This window comes from Cyprinodon variegatus, unplaced genomic scaffold (genome assembly GCF_000732505.1).
Source record: "Cyprinodon variegatus isolate N-32 unplaced genomic scaffold, C_variegatus-1.0 Scaffold109, whole genome shotgun sequence".
Lineage (NCBI taxonomy): Eukaryota > Metazoa > Chordata > Actinopteri > Cyprinodontiformes > Cyprinodontidae > Cyprinodon > Cyprinodon variegatus.
Genome location: NW_015150562.1, coordinates 575,662 through 595,852, shown reverse-complemented (window position 1 = coordinate 595,852; position 20,191 = coordinate 575,662). Strand labels below are relative to the sequence as shown.

General features: G+C 34.8%; 1 protein-coding gene across 1 annotated transcript in view; it reads right to left on the bottom strand.

Annotated features, from left to right (window-relative positions):
* The window catches only part of LOC107084757 (alpha-2,8-sialyltransferase 8F-like), a 41,833-nt gene extending 23,785 nt beyond the window's left edge, over positions 1-18,048 (bottom strand). Inside the window, exon 1 of the mRNA XM_015374756.1 lies at positions 17,864-18,048. Coding sequence (XP_015230242.1) covers positions 17,864-17,949 — 86 coding nt within the window. The 5' untranslated portion in view covers positions 17,950-18,048. The remainder of the gene's footprint in view (positions 1-17,863) is intronic.
* Positions 18,049-20,191: the final 2,143 nt, after the last annotated feature.

Here is a 20,191-nt window from a genome sequence, read left to right as displayed (position 1 = left end):
TGTTACCTAGTTTTTAAGCAATCTACAAAAGGTACAACACAGAGAAAAGTACTTTTAACTTCATATAAACTTGTGCATTAACTTGAGCAGCAACCTTGTCCCTTGCCATTTTTCTCTCATTTGCAGCTGTAGTGCTGTTAATGTGTCTTTTAAACACATTCTCCATTTATTTTTTTCTATTTCTGCACTAAAATCTCTAGGTCCAGTGGGGTGAAATTGGCACTTCGTGTTGCTTGTTGTCATGGTTACTGTTAAATTGGGGCTCCACTGATAATGACTTTTCATACTTGTTACGCACATGTTCCACTCTGGACCTACTCAGAGTTAATTAAACTGACTGACATCAGTTGTTGTGACACTGTTTCCAACCTTAGGATAGATCAGGGGTAACCAATTAAAAATCAGTGCGGTCCGAATAAAGAAAATCAACAACCAGAAAAGGTCCGGAGACATTTTTAATTATAATCCATTACTTAAAACAGCATTTAACACTGAAATAAAATCCATTTTGAAATATATATTGTTTTTGAAGTAGAGAAAAACAATCTTTCGTTTGGTATATAGACAATTTCCTGACTCACTTTTTTTTTTACAAAACACCTGAACTGGCGTTTTTTTTTCTTTTTCTTTTTTATGGCTTAATGAGAAAAGTGGGCTTTAGGCTGCCCTGCAAGGTGTTGGGATCTGGAGGTCTGTCCACCTTCCTCCAGCAGAGTGTGCCCCTTGGTCTCCTGGAGCTAAGCTGAGGACCACACCTGATATCCATCAGTCATCAGGAGACCAGCTTTATAAGCAGCGGCTGAGCTTCCCTTCAGTGCCAGAGTGTTTAATTGGTCATGGTAGCCAACCAACCTGCCAAACTTTCTGACTCTTCTGAAACCTTAAACCAGATCCTGATCAGTTTTGTCCTCTTGCTCTTCTAGGAAGATCCTGACCGAAACCTGGAGCTCTAGTGGAGCTCATGTTTGGAAACCAGCCTTCCTGCTCTGAGTAGCCAAACCTGAAGACCTCAACCTGCGTCTCCCAGCCAGTTCTCTGGAGAGAGCTTGGAGATCCCCTCAAGGTCTGAACCTCACAACTCTGAAGCCAGTTCCTGCCGCTGCTAAGCCCTCTGCCGATCCTCAGTCTCTGGACCCAACCGGTACTCTCCCCCTGACGCTCAGCCTGAAACTCTGGATAGTGAACCGGTGTTACCAGCCCCGAACTTGTTTCCAACACCTGTCATAACTTCGTGTTTCCTCAATAAACAGTCAAACTTTCCTCCTGACTCCGTGTGTGTTCTGCATGTGGGTTGGGAACCTAAAACCCATCATGACACAAGGATTAAAATCTGGGTTTGATTGGCAACAAAGCCATTCTCAAGCACATATCAAGGTGTTCATTTTGAGCCTGGATTGATTTTTATGTTTGATTATGTTCAATCTTGCAGAATCCTGCTTCACAGCAGCAGGTTGAGCCAAACATACTCAAAATGTGCAGGTTTGTCTTTGAGCACGCCATTTCACTTTTTTTTTACTAGTTCACTGTGCTTGTTCCGGCAGTCCACACTTTTTCTGCTCTTTTTGTCATTGTCTTCTCCTTCTTTCCCATTGCCCAGCTTGCCACAGGTTTGCCTGCTTGTCTAAAAGTAGGTAGCAGCAGCAACCCAGACTGACACTCATTGGCTAATTTGTATCACAACTTTATGACTTTACCATACAAATAAGAGAAGCGGTGCAAGTGACATTTAGACACTGTCGTCAGACACCATGCGGTAATTTATAAATGTTTTAAATCAGGTTGGGTCCAGATTAGCCAGTAGCTGGGTCCGGATTTGGACCCTGGTCCGCTAATCCATGAACTCTGGGCTAGATCAATTCAGAGTGGAAGATTTGATATTGTTAAACCTGCTTTGGGAAACAGATCCTAGGACTATAAAGGGGAGAGTGGTGAATATTCTTAATATAAGAAAGCAGTATTAACCCCTTACCTTGACAAACTTATAGACAAATTCCACAGCTGGAATCCTTTTGTCAAAGAATTAGAAGTATAAGGGTACCAGCAGTTCTTTCTCTTCGCCATTAGTTCGTCAGACTGCATTTGGGGGGCTACAGTTTGTGAATACCTGTATCTAGATCTTGGTAGAAGAGTAAAGATTGCATCTTTAAAGAAAGCTTAGATCCAAAGTAAGGCATACTGTAGTCTCTATAACCAGTGACCAGATTAGCGACCAGTATTAGGTGCTGTGGAATTTTTTTTTTATCTGTCCTTTATCTTTCTGGAACTGTTACACTCTGCAATAACAAGCACAATAGGCTTTTCTGAGCACCATTTTTTTGGCTGATTTTATCTCTCCTTTGCCTCATCTTTCTTGGACTTGTCACTCTCAGTTTTAACAAGACAGTAGACTTTTTTCAGCACCCTTTGTTTTCTGATCTTCTCTTACCTTTGACCCATCTTTCTTGGAAATGTCATGCTCTGCAATAACAAGACAGTATGCTTTTCTTAGCACCCTTTGTTTGCTAATCTTCTCTCGGGTCATGTAAATGTAAGAAACTTTTACATCTTGATTGCTTAGTCTTCTGCTTGTATAAGCAGAAGACTAAGAAAACCTGGGAATTTTAAAAGCCCTGGTGATGTCTCCATACACATGTACCCAGGTAAATTCACTTTCCCAGTGCTTACTGTGGCTCTACTACAGACCTAGTACTTTCTAACTTTCTAGGGGCTTTTACAAGTGTGCCAGTGTACCATGAGAGCAAAATGGCAGATATTGCATCCAGCAAACCAGAACATTCATCTGAAGACAATTAGAACTAATTATTACCACAAAAAAAATTATTTGAAAGAAGTTGTCATAAAAGGGAAGGGACAGAACCATTGTTAACATTGCTTGCATTACCAAAGTGAAGAACAATTCGAGATCAGAAGCATCTCCAATTTGTATCTGGCTCCATGGTTCTGACTCAGTTTCTGTACACTGGTTTACCTGCCAAAAGCGGGCAACTTTTGTGATTGGCTGGTGAAATTGTCAATCTACCTGCCATGTTGGTGGGTAGCCAGTAAGACAAGTCACAATACTGATAAATTGTTGTGTTGTTTATCAATCACACAATAACGCCATTACAAGTGGTACCATTACAATCTGCTCAACAACATTTTCCAGTAGCATGGTCATAACGTTATTGTTTTCTACATCAAACAGCTTTCCAGTAGTGAGGCTTATTTAATGGCCAAGTACTGAAAGCTTAATTTTCTCAGGAATCTCTAGACCTTAAACACATCTGTCATGTGTATCAGTGGTGGCTTGTGGAGTTTTCTCCAGGGGGGCTATAAATTCAAAATGGACGTATACTAAAAACAAAAACAAATGTATACTAAGTTATCACACCAGTATATTTATTTGAATGCCAACAACTAAAAACATTATGAAAAACCTTTATAAAAACAAAAAATAACTTAATGTACATTTTTTCTTTTTGAACAGAAATTGTGGCCTTCTGAGACTTTGTGAAGGCATGGTCTTCACAAAGCCATGTGTTTTGCATGGTCCAATATTGTGTCACAAACCTAAAAAGATAATGTATCAGTTTAATAATGGAGAAGCTACAGTATTAGTCAGCTTTATATATATATATATTTTTATATATATATAAAACCTGTTTATTTTCAGAGAATGTGATTATTTAAGAGCAACTATGCAAATTAACAAACACCTAGAAAAAGTAAATGTTATAATACTATTTTCCATGTGAATCCCAGATTGTGCATTCTTCATTGCCTTTTCTAACAAGTGCTTTAAATCAGTTTTACCGTCAATGCAGGGTCAGATCCTAACGTTTGAAAAAGAGGCAGGCAGTCAAGGCAGCAAAATAAAGCGTTAGCCTTGCTCCATGCAGTTAGCCAAGCCAATTTAGATTTTCAGCCGATGAGGACCAAACAATGTCACCTTCAGCTTCTCTTGGTAAGTTTGCTTCCCTCCCGCGACTCGGCCTGTCAATCACCCGTACAACAACTGTGAAGACAGTTCCTGTCACCTCAGCGGAATAGCGTTGGTGCGCCCTCAGCTCATCTATACCTCTTTATTGCAGCAAAGCTACTGCGCATGTATAACTTGTAACAAGAGTCAATGAGCAAACATTTTGCGCCTAGGGCAGAAGTATGTCAAGTATCCGACGCAAAAAATACAAACAGCTTTACTCGTCATTGAAGATAGAATGTTTATCTTGCGCATATAAAAATGTATATCAAATTATTTCGAAATATTCAAATTTTAGAATTAGAATTTAAGTTGAGTTCTTTAATGTCTTAATCAAGGTCATTGTATGGATGGGACAGCGCCCTAGCGCCCTCTATTGGCCAGCCGCCGCTGTTGTATATGCACCTGATGCAGACGTCGGTGGACTAAACCAGCAATTTAACTTTGCATACCTATCATCTTGGTTTCAGCACTAGATTGTGTATAAAAACATGCCCACGAAAATTGTCTGATACAGCGGGTGTAGTTACCAGATCAGCTGGAGACAATGGACTGGGGAGAGGGCAGAACAGTCCTCACCATGTCCAGGATGCCCAAAACAAATTTAAGGACAGACTTCAAGCTCCATTGTGGTATTTGCCGGCATTAACACAATCAGGTAGGCTAGTCATACCAACTCAGTAAGCAAACATCAACAGCTAACATGGCAATAGCCAAAAACGTGTCCATTGGAAAGAAAAATAATAAAGTTGTGTGTAAGTGTGTTAAAGTGCATGCACAAGCACATTCATGTGTATGTGTTTTCTAAATGCACGTGTGTATGAAAAGAATTAATGTGGGAAAAGTTAGGACAGGTAGAAAGTATTGGTTTATGCAGGTTTTTTTAATGTAGAAAACAGACATAAAGGTGAATTTAAATAGATTATATTTGTGTAAATGACAGTAGTACATCCATGCATCCTCTCCCAGTTATTCCATCAGGCTCACGATGCCTATCTCTGGCAGTCTATGAGCGAAAGGTATAAGGTCATCAGTCAACTCAACAGATAGACATACAACCATGCATCACCTGCTCACACCTAGGGACAATTTAGAGAGGTTAATTAACCTAACAGTCATGTTTAGGACTGTGGGAGGAAGTTGGAGAGAATCCACACATGCACAGAGAGAGCATGCAAACTCCATGCAGAAAGATCCTGGGATGGGAATTGAATTGAGAACCTTCTTGCTATAAGGGAACAGTGCTATGAACTGCGCCACCAAGCAGCCTAACAGTAGTACAAAATGTGGCTAATAAATATTCTACTAAAACAGACAGCTCCATTGGCAGACTATATAATCTAAGACTAAATAAATACTTTACATTACTTTGAACCATTAAAAACTCAAATTAATTAAGTAAATGGAAGATCTAATTAAAACTAAAGAAGATTTATAATGACTCATTTGAATGAATTATTAAACAGTCACTTTTGCAGGTTGATTGTAAAATCCACAGTGGCTGGTGGCCAAACAGCATTTTCTTAGATATATTCAGCTAACTGTGAAGAAATATATTTGCTCTCTCGTTAAACATGCCTGGACCTGCTTGGTTGTAAATATAGTCAGGATTCAACAATGGCAGTACTCAAAAAATGATCTTCAGGAGCTGGGAGGTGTCATCCAAAACTTGGTTTGCCCATTTACAAAGCTAAGCAAAATGCACAAACCCATAAAAAAAATAAATACTGAAATGCTTATACTCAAATAAGTTAGTGTTGCATAAAATGTCAGTCTAAGGAGAATTACTTGACAATTAATAAATTGAAAAATTCATTAACGGGAATTGATTAACATCGCAAATATCTGATTTAACTACAATCTCCATCTTTCCCACATGAATTTCTAAAATGTGAAGAATCCTGCTAGCACTCCTGCAGCTGAGTAATGTTTTCAATGTTGTACATTTTTTATATAAAAACGATGTTAAAAACTTACATAATTCATGCTGTCTTGTTTCTAATTGTGAGATCCTCATGCAGGCAACAGTTACCGACAGAAATAAATGGTTTAAAATTTTAATCGTGAAGTCAATGAAGGAATTATTCTTTCCAGTTTGGGGTGGGGGAGTCCAAGCATGGAGGAGGAGAGGTAGTGGCTAATAAAGACATTGTTTTATAATAATATTCAATATGAGGGATATCTTACTGTTCATGGTTGAGTTTACCAAGAAAGGCTGAGAACAGCGCAGTATTGGCTGATAATAGTTTTTTTCTTAATTTATAGTCACAGACAGAGAACATGGTGGATCACTGGAGACAAACATGTGATTAATGCTTAAGTATTTGTAGAAACCTTAGCAAAATATAAAAAGCAGCCAGATGAACTATGAGAGGATTCTATTAGGGGATCTTTAGAGGACATCTTCAAAGAAAAGAGTACTGATTAACGAATAGACAGTTAAATGTAAACCAGTTTTTCTGAAATTTAGAGAAAACAGGATAGGCATGGAAAGTGGAAAATTACAAGAGGAAAAAGGAAGTTGAATTCTTGTTACTTTTCTTGGGGCAAAGAAATATTCCTTCTGCCTCAGGGAATCTCATGTTCCTGTTATTTCAGTTTAATAAACCACTGCTATGAGGATGTAGATACCAGCCCTACCTTAGTATCATATGAAGTTTGTCAACCGTAAACCTGCACAGCTTAAGGGCATGACAACATGTGTTGTTGCTTTCGCTCTTTGCATGTTGGACATCTGAAAGTAGGAAACTAACTCTGGTAAAACAGCCATATGTCAACCTGTGGGACAGCCTGTACCATACAAAAGAGGAAGCTTGTTCTTATATATTTTCTAATTCTATTTCCTGTTTATTGAGTAAATAGGGATTTCTCACTAAACCTTGTTTCTAGAACAATGCCGTGATCTTCATCTAACATCCCACGCCTACATATGTAGCCTTTTGTCTTATATATTTAAATAAAATGTTAAATCTGGTTGAAAAGTTGTAAGAAATGTAAGCAACTAAATTAAATTTAATGGGGAAGTATCGGGTATGAACAAAAACTTTTTTTCCCTTTTCTTTTTCTTTCCTTTTTTCTTGTTCATCAAGGGGTTTTTCATTCATTTTTTTACTCAGAAATGTTCTTATTTATTAATTTAAGATGTTTAAAGATATCGCCTCAAGTGGTGCCAATTACTGTGAAGGGTACTGCTTTTATAAATCCCTGAATCATAGCTTTCAAGAGGGCTTATTGCCTAGAAGCATCTCTAGGTTGGCTGTTGATATTTTTTTGCTTTAATCTTAGAAGACTTGGAATTAGTTATTCATATACCAATTTCTAAATTAAATCATTTCATTATTTGCAAAAAATATATATATATTATTATCGTCTGTAGAACATAAATTATTTCTAAAAGATAAAACAATAGAAGGCACTTCAATGCATCTTAAATTAGTTGTCTCAGCAGTACTTTGGAAAGAAATAGCTATTGATTATATTTTAATACAACAGAAAAAAATGTAATTTAGCAAAAATCTAACTGTTAGTCTAATTCAAGTATGAAAAGAACCTTTTTCTGACATGTTTAATTTTATTTTTTACTTTAACTCATCTAAACCATTAAAAGAAGCAACTATGGATTCTTCCATACAAGCAGTACGTTTTTTTTCCTGTATCAAATGTTCATCATATTCAAGCCATTCTACACATTTTCATTATATAAGAGACATTATTAGCTTGTAACCTGACTTTTATCCGCTGATAGGTGCTCCATGCCTGCCTTGTGGACCGGGTTTCCTCGTGGATGGAGAAATACCAACTGATAGAAGATAATGTTCAAGTGAAAAAACTGTTGAAAAACTTTTCTTAAAGATATAATCTTAATTTTGTTTCAGTGTTGATCAAGTGAAACAGGTTTAACAAGTTCTTGTAATGCAGTTACAGTACTAGGAATAATGAGAAAGATTGAAGGAGTCGCATAAAGGTCAGTTTAGGGATATAATAAATGACATTATTAACATTAATGACCACAAGTCTGGTCTTGGTGATGACGGGTAGGACCTTTACTGTCACGCCACCATCAGAAAAAGGTTTAGAGCACATTCATAACTCTCAAAGAATGACCACATTGACTACTGTTGTTGACTTCCCCTTTCCTCTCATAACGTATTTATAACCACATTTTTATTTACTTATTTTTATAATTTTTTTTCAAATATCTCTGTGGGTAGTTACTGTAAGATACTTTTGTTATCCGAGCTTGGGCCCAACAGTGGCATATGGAGGACCAGCTTGACCATATTTAAAAATAAATACAGAAATGAATGCTCAATAAATAAATAAGTGTACAATTAACTGCCCCCAAAAATACAATAAGCAAATATATGTAGGTAGAAATTATAATGATACAGTGAGACATAAATGTATATATCCATTTTAATTGGCTTCTTTATTTATTCACCTTTGTAATAATTACCTAATTTATTTATTTTCCATTATAATCTTTTTTTTTTTTAAAGTATTTATGTATGTGCATGTTATAATATTTTTGTCAGTTTTATTCTTCCTTTGTATTTTTTACCCTATTTATTTCTTCAATGTTATTTATTTCTGCCTATCGTATTTACATTTCTGTATGCATTTGTTTTGTTTTGTTTCTTATTTTTATTTTGTTTTTAATTGTGTGCGATACATGTACACTTGCACCTTAATCCTATTTATCTTGATATACTGTATATACCTGGATATACTGTGTATATATTGCTTATTCTTAATGCACCTTTTTCCTCCCTGTTTGCACCTTCTGTAACTTCTATGCCAAGAATGAACAAGAATAAACAGATCTACTAAGTATCAACACAAGTGTCTCTGAGGGAGACACCCTCCCTCCACTGCAGCTGGGAAATCCAGTTCTTACAAGAACAAAGCACTGAGATAATTGGTCTTTATTCAATTCAGTTTATTTATATAGCGCCAATTCACAACACATGTCACCTCAAGGCACTTTACAGTTCACCACACTCAAATTAATTCAAAGTTTTCTATCAAAGGAAGACCAGTTGATTGCATCGACTCATTGACTCAGGTGCAATCCCTCACACTAAGCTTGGTTGTAGTGACAGTGGAGAAGAAAAACTCCTTTTAGAGGTGGCTGGGCTAAACACTCTGATGGTTCAGGTCTTACTGAGACAGGGCAATGGGCTTAGAATAGACAGAAAGATCTTCATCTCCAATAGCTGCGTTTGCAGTTATCCCTTTAGATTCACTATGTTACCAAAAGTATTTGTTCGCCCATCAAAATGATTTAATCAGGTGTTCCAATCAGGTCCATGGTCACAGGTGTATAATCAAGCACCTTGGCATGCAGACTGTTGTTGCAAACATTTGTTTGTAACAACAGAATTGGCTGCTCTCAGGAACTCAGTGAATTCCAGTGTGGAACTAGTATAGGATACCACTTGTGAACAAATACAGTTGGGACATTTCCCTGTTCCTAGATATTTCATTTTTCAGCTATCAGGTGTAACATAAGAAAATGGAAACTTATTTATTTATTTTTTTCTCTCCAAGTGTTTGGGAATACGCCAACTCAGCTATGAAGTGGTAGGCCACGTAAAGGGGTCTGGTGATGCTGAAGCGCATAATGAAAAGAAGTCACCAGCTTTCTGCATAGTATGGAGGATATTTTTCTGCCAAAAACTGATAGCACACATCTACAATTTGAGAGCAGAATTTCCTCTACTTGCATTCAAAACTTGTAATGCTTGCATTAAAAACTTCTAATTCGTCTTAAACATATTTTCTTCTCCTTCAAATCTTTGTTTCTGTTCTCAAAGCTAATGTTTCTTGCACAAATATTTTTTCCTCTCATTTACTTCCTTATCCTTGCATGCAAACCAGTCTCAGCTCGAGTCAAATATACTCTCGCAACCCACTGGCTCTGCTTGTGGATTCTTTTGGGTCTCAGACTGGAGTCTGATTGTCGCCAAGCAACCTTTTCAGCCAATAGAACGACTGCCTCAGAAAGGGTGCGCTTGTTTGCAACTATTAATTTTACCTGTTACAGCGCTATATTCTTTTAACCCAGTTGTGTGCTCTGGTCTTCAATATGCTAAATCGAATAAATTAACTAATCAACAAAACTGGACAGTTTTATAAACCATTTCAGCCTCGATAAAAGTAGGCTACTTACCTGAATCTTGGACGCGAACCACATTCAGGCCTGAAGTGAACACAAAGCTTCTCACTTCATAGTATGCTATTCAAGGGAGATGCTAGTTCTGCCTTCAGCAGAAAATTAGTAGACTTTCTTTAATGATTCTGGAATCACTCATTATAATTTTATTGGCTTTTATTATTATTATATCCTAAATCTTTTGTGTTTTCAGCTTGTTATTGGAGAAGAATTTATGTTGAAAAGCCATTTTGTTATCAGTAAGCAGTAACAGGTAAACTCAGCGGTAGTTGTTCTATTGGCCAGAATGATTGCTTGACGACGAACAGTTGTCAGTCTGACAGCCAAAAAAAATGCACAAGCAGAGCAAGTAGGTTTGCGTGTGAATGTCTGACTCAAGCAGAGACTAGTTTACGCATGAAGGGAAGGAAATGAGAAAATATATGTGCAAGAAGCATTAGATCTGATAGCAGAAACAAAGATTTGATGGAGAAGATAAGGTATTTAAGAGAAAGCAGAAGAATTGAAGGCGAGCATTTCAACTAACAGGACTACAATGAAAAACAGGCCAAAAAAACAACGTCTATAAACAAAGGTGTTGATGGCAGGAGCACAGCTATTTCTATGTCAGATGCAGGAGTTTACTCTAAAACTGAAGGGTCTGTGGTTCAATCCGCAGCTCTGGCTTTCAATGTCTGTGTGTCCTTGGGCAAGACCCTTCCCCGTGTTGCCTACTGATGGTGGTCGGAGGGCCCGCTGACGCCTGTGTACATCAGGGGAGAAATAAAACCCTACTTATTTCTGGTTCAAAGTAAAATGCCAATTCCATATTTTTTGTGACATAATTTTTACCAGAGCGGAGTCAGAATGACATACTGTAAGTTTAGCAGAAGCTGTAGTACTAGAATAATATTCATCTACTTGGATAGTTGCACACACAGTCTCTACATTGTTTGGCTGACATCGGATTTTATGATCGTACCTTCAAATTTTCTAAAGAACAAACTCAGGCCTTTACATGGCGGCCCTACTGATGCAGCTTATAAACACCTAATTGAGCAAATAATTTACTTGAAGGCTTATCTACTTGTAAAGAGACTTGTGAAATGTAACAGCCATTGGCACCGGATGTGTGAAAGATAACTTTTTTATAACTTTTTTGTATAATTTTTTGTTTAAAAATTTTCAGCAGCATAATCATACATAGAAAAATCAGCTTATGCAAAATAAGAAGAAAAAAACAACATAATTTGTGTTGCACATATTTCAGGGTGCGTCAGGAGGGGCATTCAAAACTTCTGCATGCAAAACCTATGAGCAATTTGGAGTGACCTTATTTGGCAACCCCTGAATATAGGAGTCGCTGAAAGGACAGATCTGATCTGTGTTGAGAAGTAGTCTTGGCTTCATTCCTGGCTTCATTCTGGCTAAGATTCAAGAGGTTTATTACATCCTGATATTTAGGTCTGTTAGGTCCACAGTTGTTGCTTCATCTCAATCCTCAAAGGGGTCGTAGGGGCAATGGCCCAGACTCCTTCAATAAAGATAGATAAGGACGTGTATCCTTTCTATATGGACATGATGCCGGACTCCTTTGTTATTCTGCTGATTATTAACTGGATAAGAGCAGATGTTGAAGAGAGAACAATCCTTTTCATCCTCCTATTTTAGATAAGATCAAAGCATGATTTTTTTACAAACTGTGGACAATGAATCTTTATCTTAATGTCAGAGATTTTCCTATATGGCCTTACAGACTCAGTGGATTGTTTTCAGATAATCATGCTTTTCTAAGCAGTACAGTATGTTCCACCATTTCTATCTCCACACCCATCCTATCAACTTCATAAAAGGTGCATTAGACCTAACATCTCAATGCATTTTTGAAAGCAGAATAAAGCTCATGCATCCCTCATATCTATGCTGATGGCACAGTTGTTACGGCTTTTGATTGTCTGCGGGTTGCATTTGTGAGGTTTTTCCTGCTAAAACTGGCACCAAAGGCTGAGAAAGTAAGGTTATGACTTACTGCTTATTTAAAGCTTCACTTGTCGTTCCACCTTCTTCCTTCTAAATTTGACATGTAAGAGGAATGGAAAAATATTTATGTTTGTGGTCCGACTGGTGTGTAGGTTTATCAAAGTTATTCTCTTGACAAGCATTGGAAAACTGCAGATCATTTATGCATATGTATACATGCATATATATATATATATATATATATATATATATATATATAGAGAGAGAGAGAGAGAGAGATATATATATATATATATATAATGTCCTAAAATGTCTTTCCTAATTAATTTTTTTATCCTAAAATCTCTGTCATCATTAATGATTGTCTGTTATGTATGTAGGTTAGAATATGGTATGTTAATGTAACATTAAATAGTAACATACATTCATTAGATATAGGCGTTTGTTTCTCTAGTGTATGTNATATATATATATATATATATATGTATGTATGTTTACTGTGCATGACCTTAAATGTGAATTGTGTCAGACTATGGGAGTTCCTCCAAGTTTATATTTATATTTTATATCTATATGATTTTACGATTGTTAACATTTTTATAAGTTTACATCAAATGTTTGTGTAACAAAGTTATTCAGGTTTAAATTGTGGATGTAAAATACCAAATATTATTTAGGGTTGAGTGCTTTTTAGCACAGATATCTAAATCTCTAGAGCTGGTTGTGTTTGAGCTTTTCAGAACTTTAAGTGTGTTATTGATCTGTTTTAATAAAGATCTACATGAGTACTAGATTTTGACATCTTTTGAAGCTACCATACTTTCCTTTTAGACCAGGTGGAAGGGGTTGTGTCATATGGCTCAGGTTGAATATCTTATTGTTAAAAATTCATACGTTTCTGTTCTTTTTTAATTTAAGTGCTGAATTTTTTTAGGAGTAGGATAAATATGAAACAAAGCCTCTACATGGCTGTATTAGGCATCCCAGTCCCTAGATCTTAATTTTAAATGGATGTGTTTGGAGGAAGACAGCACAAGAAAAAAAAAACATAATCTTTCTACTCTGGAAGATGTAGAATGATTATGCAAAGAATATTCTAAATGGGAAGTTAGAAAACTGGTTGGTAATCTCACTAGAAAACCACTACGTTATAATGCTTAATGTATGATTATTTTTCCTGCTACATAAATGCACCTTAATTAAAGAAATTATCTTAAAAATGTAATACTATCAGATAAGAATTACATTTATGTAAAGGCTGCAAATGATATTTCTATCAGGGGTATGAATAGGTGTAAGAGGTACTGTTTATGGACAACTGTTTAATTAGCAGTATTTTCTAGAAACATGAGCAAATCTAAAAATATTAAAGTTTTTTCAAGAGATTTTCCAACCTCAGATTTTGACGTTGGGTTTTCCAGGATGCTGAGCAAAGCTCTACAATGGCTTTGTTTCTCCATATGACACAAAGTACCTCTGGATACACAGTAAACATTTTATGATTGACATAATCTTTGAGTCTTTTTTTTTCTACCCTTAAATGTTTGTATGCGTCAGCACTCAAAATTTAATAGTCGAGTTGCAGAGGATCTACAAGTAGCTGGAGTGACGCCCGCAGCAGATCAAAATAAAAGACAGCAGTAAAATACAATATAAACCTTGCAACAGTTTAATGATGGAAGAATTGTTATTTTGATACGCTAAGAAAAAAATGTCAGAAAATTTCAGGCATCCCTTTCCTTCAATTTCAAACGTATCCAGCACATTGTGCTGAACTGTCACATAAAATGTATACTGTACATAAATATTTAAAATATTTTTTTAAAAATGCTGGAGAAACGCTGGAGAAAGTTCAATTGGTGTGAATAAATGTGCTGCTACTGTAAATCATTTTTAATAAAGTAAGTAACGTGTGATTTTGATTTCATTCAGATTTCTGTAGGTGAGTACAGATAAAAACTGTAAAATAAACAAAGGAGAATTGGGTGTTCTATTTTAAAAACAGAAATATAATCAGAGTCTAATAGGTTTCAACTTCTGACAAAAACACATTTTACAGAAGAGGTAGAGCGTTTATGTAGTTAAAATTTAACGGGTGACTTCTAACAGTGTGTGTGGCAAGTTTTATTTGCATTTTCTTCACAGGGGGAGTTTTATCTTGCTTCTAAAGGTGTGCTTGCCTCATGTTAGGATGTGCAATGTGTTTTGATATAGAATGTTTCAATGAAAAAAATACAATTAGTCAATTTTTCTTGGAGATATAAAGTGATGCAGAGGGGCCTTGTTCTTCCGGCTCTCACTAGAAAAGTGAAGGCTTTATTATATGTGGGCAAACTTGTTCTTTGATGTGTTGTCCCTGTTTGTTCTTGTTATGGGATGGTCAGCTTTACCAGGAGAAAACTTTATAATCCATTTCTATGTCCATGAGCGTTAATTTAATATTGTCACAAATTGGCTTCATAGAACAGTATGTATGTTGTTTCCTTTAAAGTGAGACATTTCAAACCAATCAACTACATTTAGACATATACGTTTATAATCATATGAAATGATTTTAAGGAAATTGTTGCAGTCACATATGACTTCCCTTTATATAGACCACCACCCTCCACTGCCGTACCTACTTTACCTGGATTGCACATGTACATTCTCACAACCCAAATACTGTATGTTTTAACTTCCATGCAGAGGTGGATATAGTACCAACACATTAAATACACAAGTAAGAATAGCACCACTGCATCATATTTGTTTAAAACAAGCCTGTTCTTTAATATTTCATATTTAAAGTAAAAGTAAAAAGTAGCCATCCAATAAATTACTCAAGTAAGAGAAAAAAAAATATTGGCAAAAATGCTACTCAAATACTGAGTAACTGATCATAACATCAGATTTAATGTTTCAGAAATGCTGTAAATTTACAAAACATCTAAAGTTATCTGCACATTTTGAAAACGAGATAAGAAAATAATAATAAAATTCAGTAATTACACAATTATTTCAAGTGGAAAAAACTCCTCAAAATGCCTTTCCTAATTAATTTTTTTATCCTAAAATCTCTGTCATCATTAATGATTGTCTGTTATGTATGTAGGTTAGAATATGGTATGTTAATGTAACATTAAATAGTAACATACATTCATTAGATATAGGCGTTTGTTTCTCTAGTGTATGTTTGTTTAAAACAAGCCTGTTCTTCATTGAGTAAAGTTATTCACGGTGGGTAGGGAAGCCAAACATTTTATTTAAGTAAGAGTAGTGATACTTCATCATTTTTTTTACTTACCGGTAAGTAAAAGTTAAAAGTACACTATAGAAAAACTATTTTTACTCAAGTAAATGTAACTGAGTAAATGTAACTACTTATTACCCACCTCGCTTCCATTGATATAAAATTACTATGTGTTTGTACAACTCCAGAAAATTATCTATTCATGTTACTCTCGTGCCGTAAAGGTTTTTTACAATAGTGTGACATCGTTTCTTCTGTTTTTGTTTATGTAGACAATTTGAGAAACATTCTAACAGAAATGTATGGCGATTACAGTATAGGTGTATACATATACCAAATTATTAAATAACTTTCTTGACTCATATAAATTTAAATGGCCTTCCATTCCAAATCAATAAATTCAATAGATGTGTTTCTGTCAATGTTTTCTTTACATTAGAACAATTCGATTGACACATAACAATTAAAAGCAACAAACGTAATTTTGCACGCACACAAAAAAGTCTGCATTTCATGAAAAAAAGATTATGAACATATTATAAAGTTCCAATATCCAGCTACTTCCAAAGAATTAGTACAGTTATATTAAATGTAGGACTTTATATTACTGCTCCCAAACTTAAAAGGTGTTTTGCATTTCCTGTAAATACTCTGCAGTTTCTTATGCATTAATAAACATGTATATTTTCTACTTTAATTTCATATCTACTTACCCATTTGCACATTAGTATAAGTTTAAGTATCCTTTTTAATAAATACAGTACTTCTTTCAAGTTTATAAGTTTATATATCAGCCTGCTTTAAATCATCTCTAACATTGCTACTGGTATATCTGAAATTGCTGAGAGAAAAGGATAATTCTGTTCTATTTTTTTCAGTATCTTACAGTTACAGTTACAGTTGGGGATGAAGTGAATTCTTTTCTGAAAAATAAGTCTTCCATGTTTTCAGACATGTAGAAATGATGTATATTTTGCTACACAGGTCTGATAAACATAAAGGACTGTGCTAGAATCAAATAGGCATTAAAATCTACAGTTACACTCCTAATGATAGTCAACATAGTCATCAATTTGGGGTGATGATAAAAACACAGTGGTTCTTAAATTGTTTGATAATGATAAGCGGGTCTGCCAATAGCTTGAGAGCAGCACTGCAGAAGTAAAAACAAACAAAAACAAAAGCTTTCATTCTGCCTGAGAGAAAAACACTTACTTTTCTTCCCCTACTTGACATTGTTTTCACTGTTCGCCAGAACCAAAGCCTCATAAATATATAAACAATAGTGATTTCATCTAAAAAATTATTATAATGTTAAATAATGTTGAATTTTATTTGATTAATCCAAAATAGATGCAATGGATTTTTTTTTATACATATCTTTATTTTCACTTTAGAATTAATTTGCTCAGATTTCTTTTTTAGGTTAATTCCTGACTTATTATCCACTAATGCTTTAGATCCATATGGGTGTCACAACTGTTGGGATTCCTTTTCCTTTAGCCAATACTTAGATTTCAGTTGTCATAGCAACATTGATTTTAACAAATTTTTTACTTGGTGCTATAAACAAGGCTGTTCAAAGTGGAGCCCACGGGGAAATTACAAAAACATCAAAATCTTCTTAGAATAGGAAATTTAAGTATGATGTAAAGTATCAATCTTTTACTGCCTTTGCTTTAATTTTATTCTAGAATAACCGCAAACTCTTAGTGATGATTACTCAAAACCCAGACATGGGCACGCTTCATTAAATTTGGTCAATTAATAGCAGTGAGCCATATTACCATACATAGCATGGAAAAACAAAACATATAAACAAGCAAGAAAAATAAATAAATAAATAAAATAAACAAAAAATCTTACTTCCTCAAAAATGGGAAACTTTAGTTCAGGGTAAAACTATCAGCAATTTTTTTTTTTTCACATCTTATGTAGAAAAACTCAAATTAAGTTTGTTTCATTAAAATAATTATTGTCTATTTAATGATAAAGTAAGAAATAAATAATCAATATAAACTATAAACGTTGTTTCATTTTTAAATCTAAAGACAAATAAGAATGTGGCCTGCGATTACACTCAGCTTGCTGACTTTGGTCCCCGTCAGTAAATGTTTGTAAAGCTTATCTATAAACCTTTACCCAACACATATATTTGTTTGTGTTAAAGCCAAAGGTAGTTGGACATGAAGAAAATAAGTCTAGAATAATTTCTAAAAAAAAATAGTCTTAGGTGCTTTGACTAGTTCTCATAGATAACACAAAATAGATTAATTTGAGGCGCTTTTATAGATATATAAAACTTCTTTTTGTAGATTGGCTGGCACTGCTTTCATACTTTTGTCATTGTAGCTGCATTAACAAAATATTTCTAAAAAGATAAATAGCAGACTTTATTCAGGAAAATAACGTCCCTCCTAATATCGACTTCTTTTTTATAGATCTAGCATTTCTAACTTTGCCTAACTGACTCGTAACGCCAAACAAGCTCAAACCTTTCTTATCCTTTTTGGGTTAATTGTGCAAAAAAGTAACTTACTTTGTGTTGCATGTATACCAGAAGAAAGTAGTCCAAAGGCTCCCCAAAATCAGAAGGTTAAAAGCCAGCAAAAGGTGTCCCTTCATACTTCCCTCCTTAAGTTTCACTTTTTGGTTTTACTGGTTTTCTTTTTTACAACCTTTATTGGTTATCACCTCTTGGTTATCCCTGCTATCAGAGTCCACACCTAAAGAAGCTCTGCATGTGCCTTATGTTAAACATTGTCTGTTTTTTTTTAAAGTTCAAACAATAAATCCTTTAGAATGAAAGGTCGCTTTGGTCGTTGTTCCAGTTATATTAGTTTTGTGAAAGCACTAAGAAAAGTTTTGTGCGCTAAAACAAACACTGAAAATTGATGCAAACAAAGTTTGAGAGGTGTTTTTAAAGATAAATAGCACTGATTTATTAATATTACAAAGCTGCTGACTACATTCCATTATGTTTTCTGAATATGTTGTTAATATAAATATTACTGGCTTTACTTCATAACAATGTGGTTATTATAACGTCACATATCATTTAAAGTGACTTAATGTCTGTAATAACGCTGTGGTGACAAATGTGCATGTCTCCTGCTTTATCATTGCAGGTATAAGCTTAGTTTCTCCTTATCAAACTGTCTGTGGGTCTCCAATTTGAGAGACTTAGTCAAACCAAGATGTCCCTTTGAACAGAAAAAGACTGTTGAATACAAGTAACTTCGTAAATAAAGAAAATCTTTGTTTCTTGCCTTTTAAATGTCTGGCTTAATTCATTTGGCACTACGGTGCATGTAACTACAACTATAAAGTTTGTCAGTTTCGGTTTATTGGTTCCAGTCTGTTTAACATAACATGTAACCATACATAGTTACGGTAATCAGTCTGCAGCAAATACCCTTTTCAGTTTTTCCAGCTCATCTTGCTGAGTCATCAAAGCCTTTGTTCGGATTATGGGAAAAGACAAACAAAAAAAACAAACATAAAAGAGGTGGTTTTAAAGCAAAGCGAAGCAAGAAAAACAGTTCAACAAGTAGATTTAAGGAGAATACAAAGCACTCTGTTCCACATAATCATGTTTTGACTGTTTGCTCGCACTATTTGTGTAACACTGCTCAGGATTCTAGAGCAGTACATGCAGAACGAAGACAGGCAGATGTATTCACATCCTTTGTCCACCATGTCACAGCTACTTAGAGCAATATTCGTAATTTACGCACTTTTGTTTATTTAATGAAGCACCAATTCAACTTTTGTGTGACATGTGCAAAAGAGAGCTGTGTTTATTTAATGAGGAACAAAATGAGAAAACTATGATTTTATTTTCTTTAACCAGTTGTTGTGTTTGTTTTTCTTCTTTTAGCATGTGCGTTTTTTATGAAGAACTTTTTGTATGTGTACTGTACTTTATTTATGCATATCTGTCGATGTACACACTCACATTTAAAACATAATTTATCCAACCTTAGTCTGAACGAGTTGCCACTGATTTTACAAATATAAGTATTTAAATAAATACTAATACATTTACAACTAAGATAACCTATAAAAAGCTATTTTCCTCACAAAAACCTTGGTTGAGGACAAAATAAGTAAAACCTTTTCATTTTAAATTGTGGTAATTTCTTTATATCCGGACTGCGTATTGTGCAGTCCCTGTCCCTACTCTGGGATTCTGTCTTATTGCTTTTCCTGTTTTGCTTGGAACAGTTAACTAGCTGAAGCATCTTTATCGCCTGACAAGCTGCAGTTTCATTCGTTATCAGGAGATCTGTTACGTAATCTTACATTTTATTGTCAGAAGCAGCATTACAAGTTGAAACTGAGCTGTCACATCCTGTCAAAACCATCTTAAAGGAGTATCGGGAACACAGTAAAATACATATACTCAGCTTTGGATGTATTGGTAATGCAAAAGCTCAAAAAACAGATTTGCATAAAATAGATTTATGTCCAACTGTAGCTTATATATTGATATTACATACTGGTTACTTATTAAGACATGCATATATTTAAATTTGCATAAGGTAATCAAGACTAAATAAAAAGGAGTTCCACAATACCTTATTGTACAACTATATATATTCAGATGTTTTTTCATCTCATTTGCTGATGGATCCAAAGATCCAGAATCACTACTGGGGCAGCAGTGTATAATCATCATCTAGACAAAGGAATCAAAATATTAATAGGTTTAAACTGGATTGAAAAACAATACAGTCAAAATGTTGTAGTCATGTCTGATAGTTTGGCATCTCCATTAAGTACTGAATCAAATAATTAAAAAAGAAAAGATATTATCAATGGTTTTTATTATAGTGTATATATAAACTCCATTTAAATTATATAT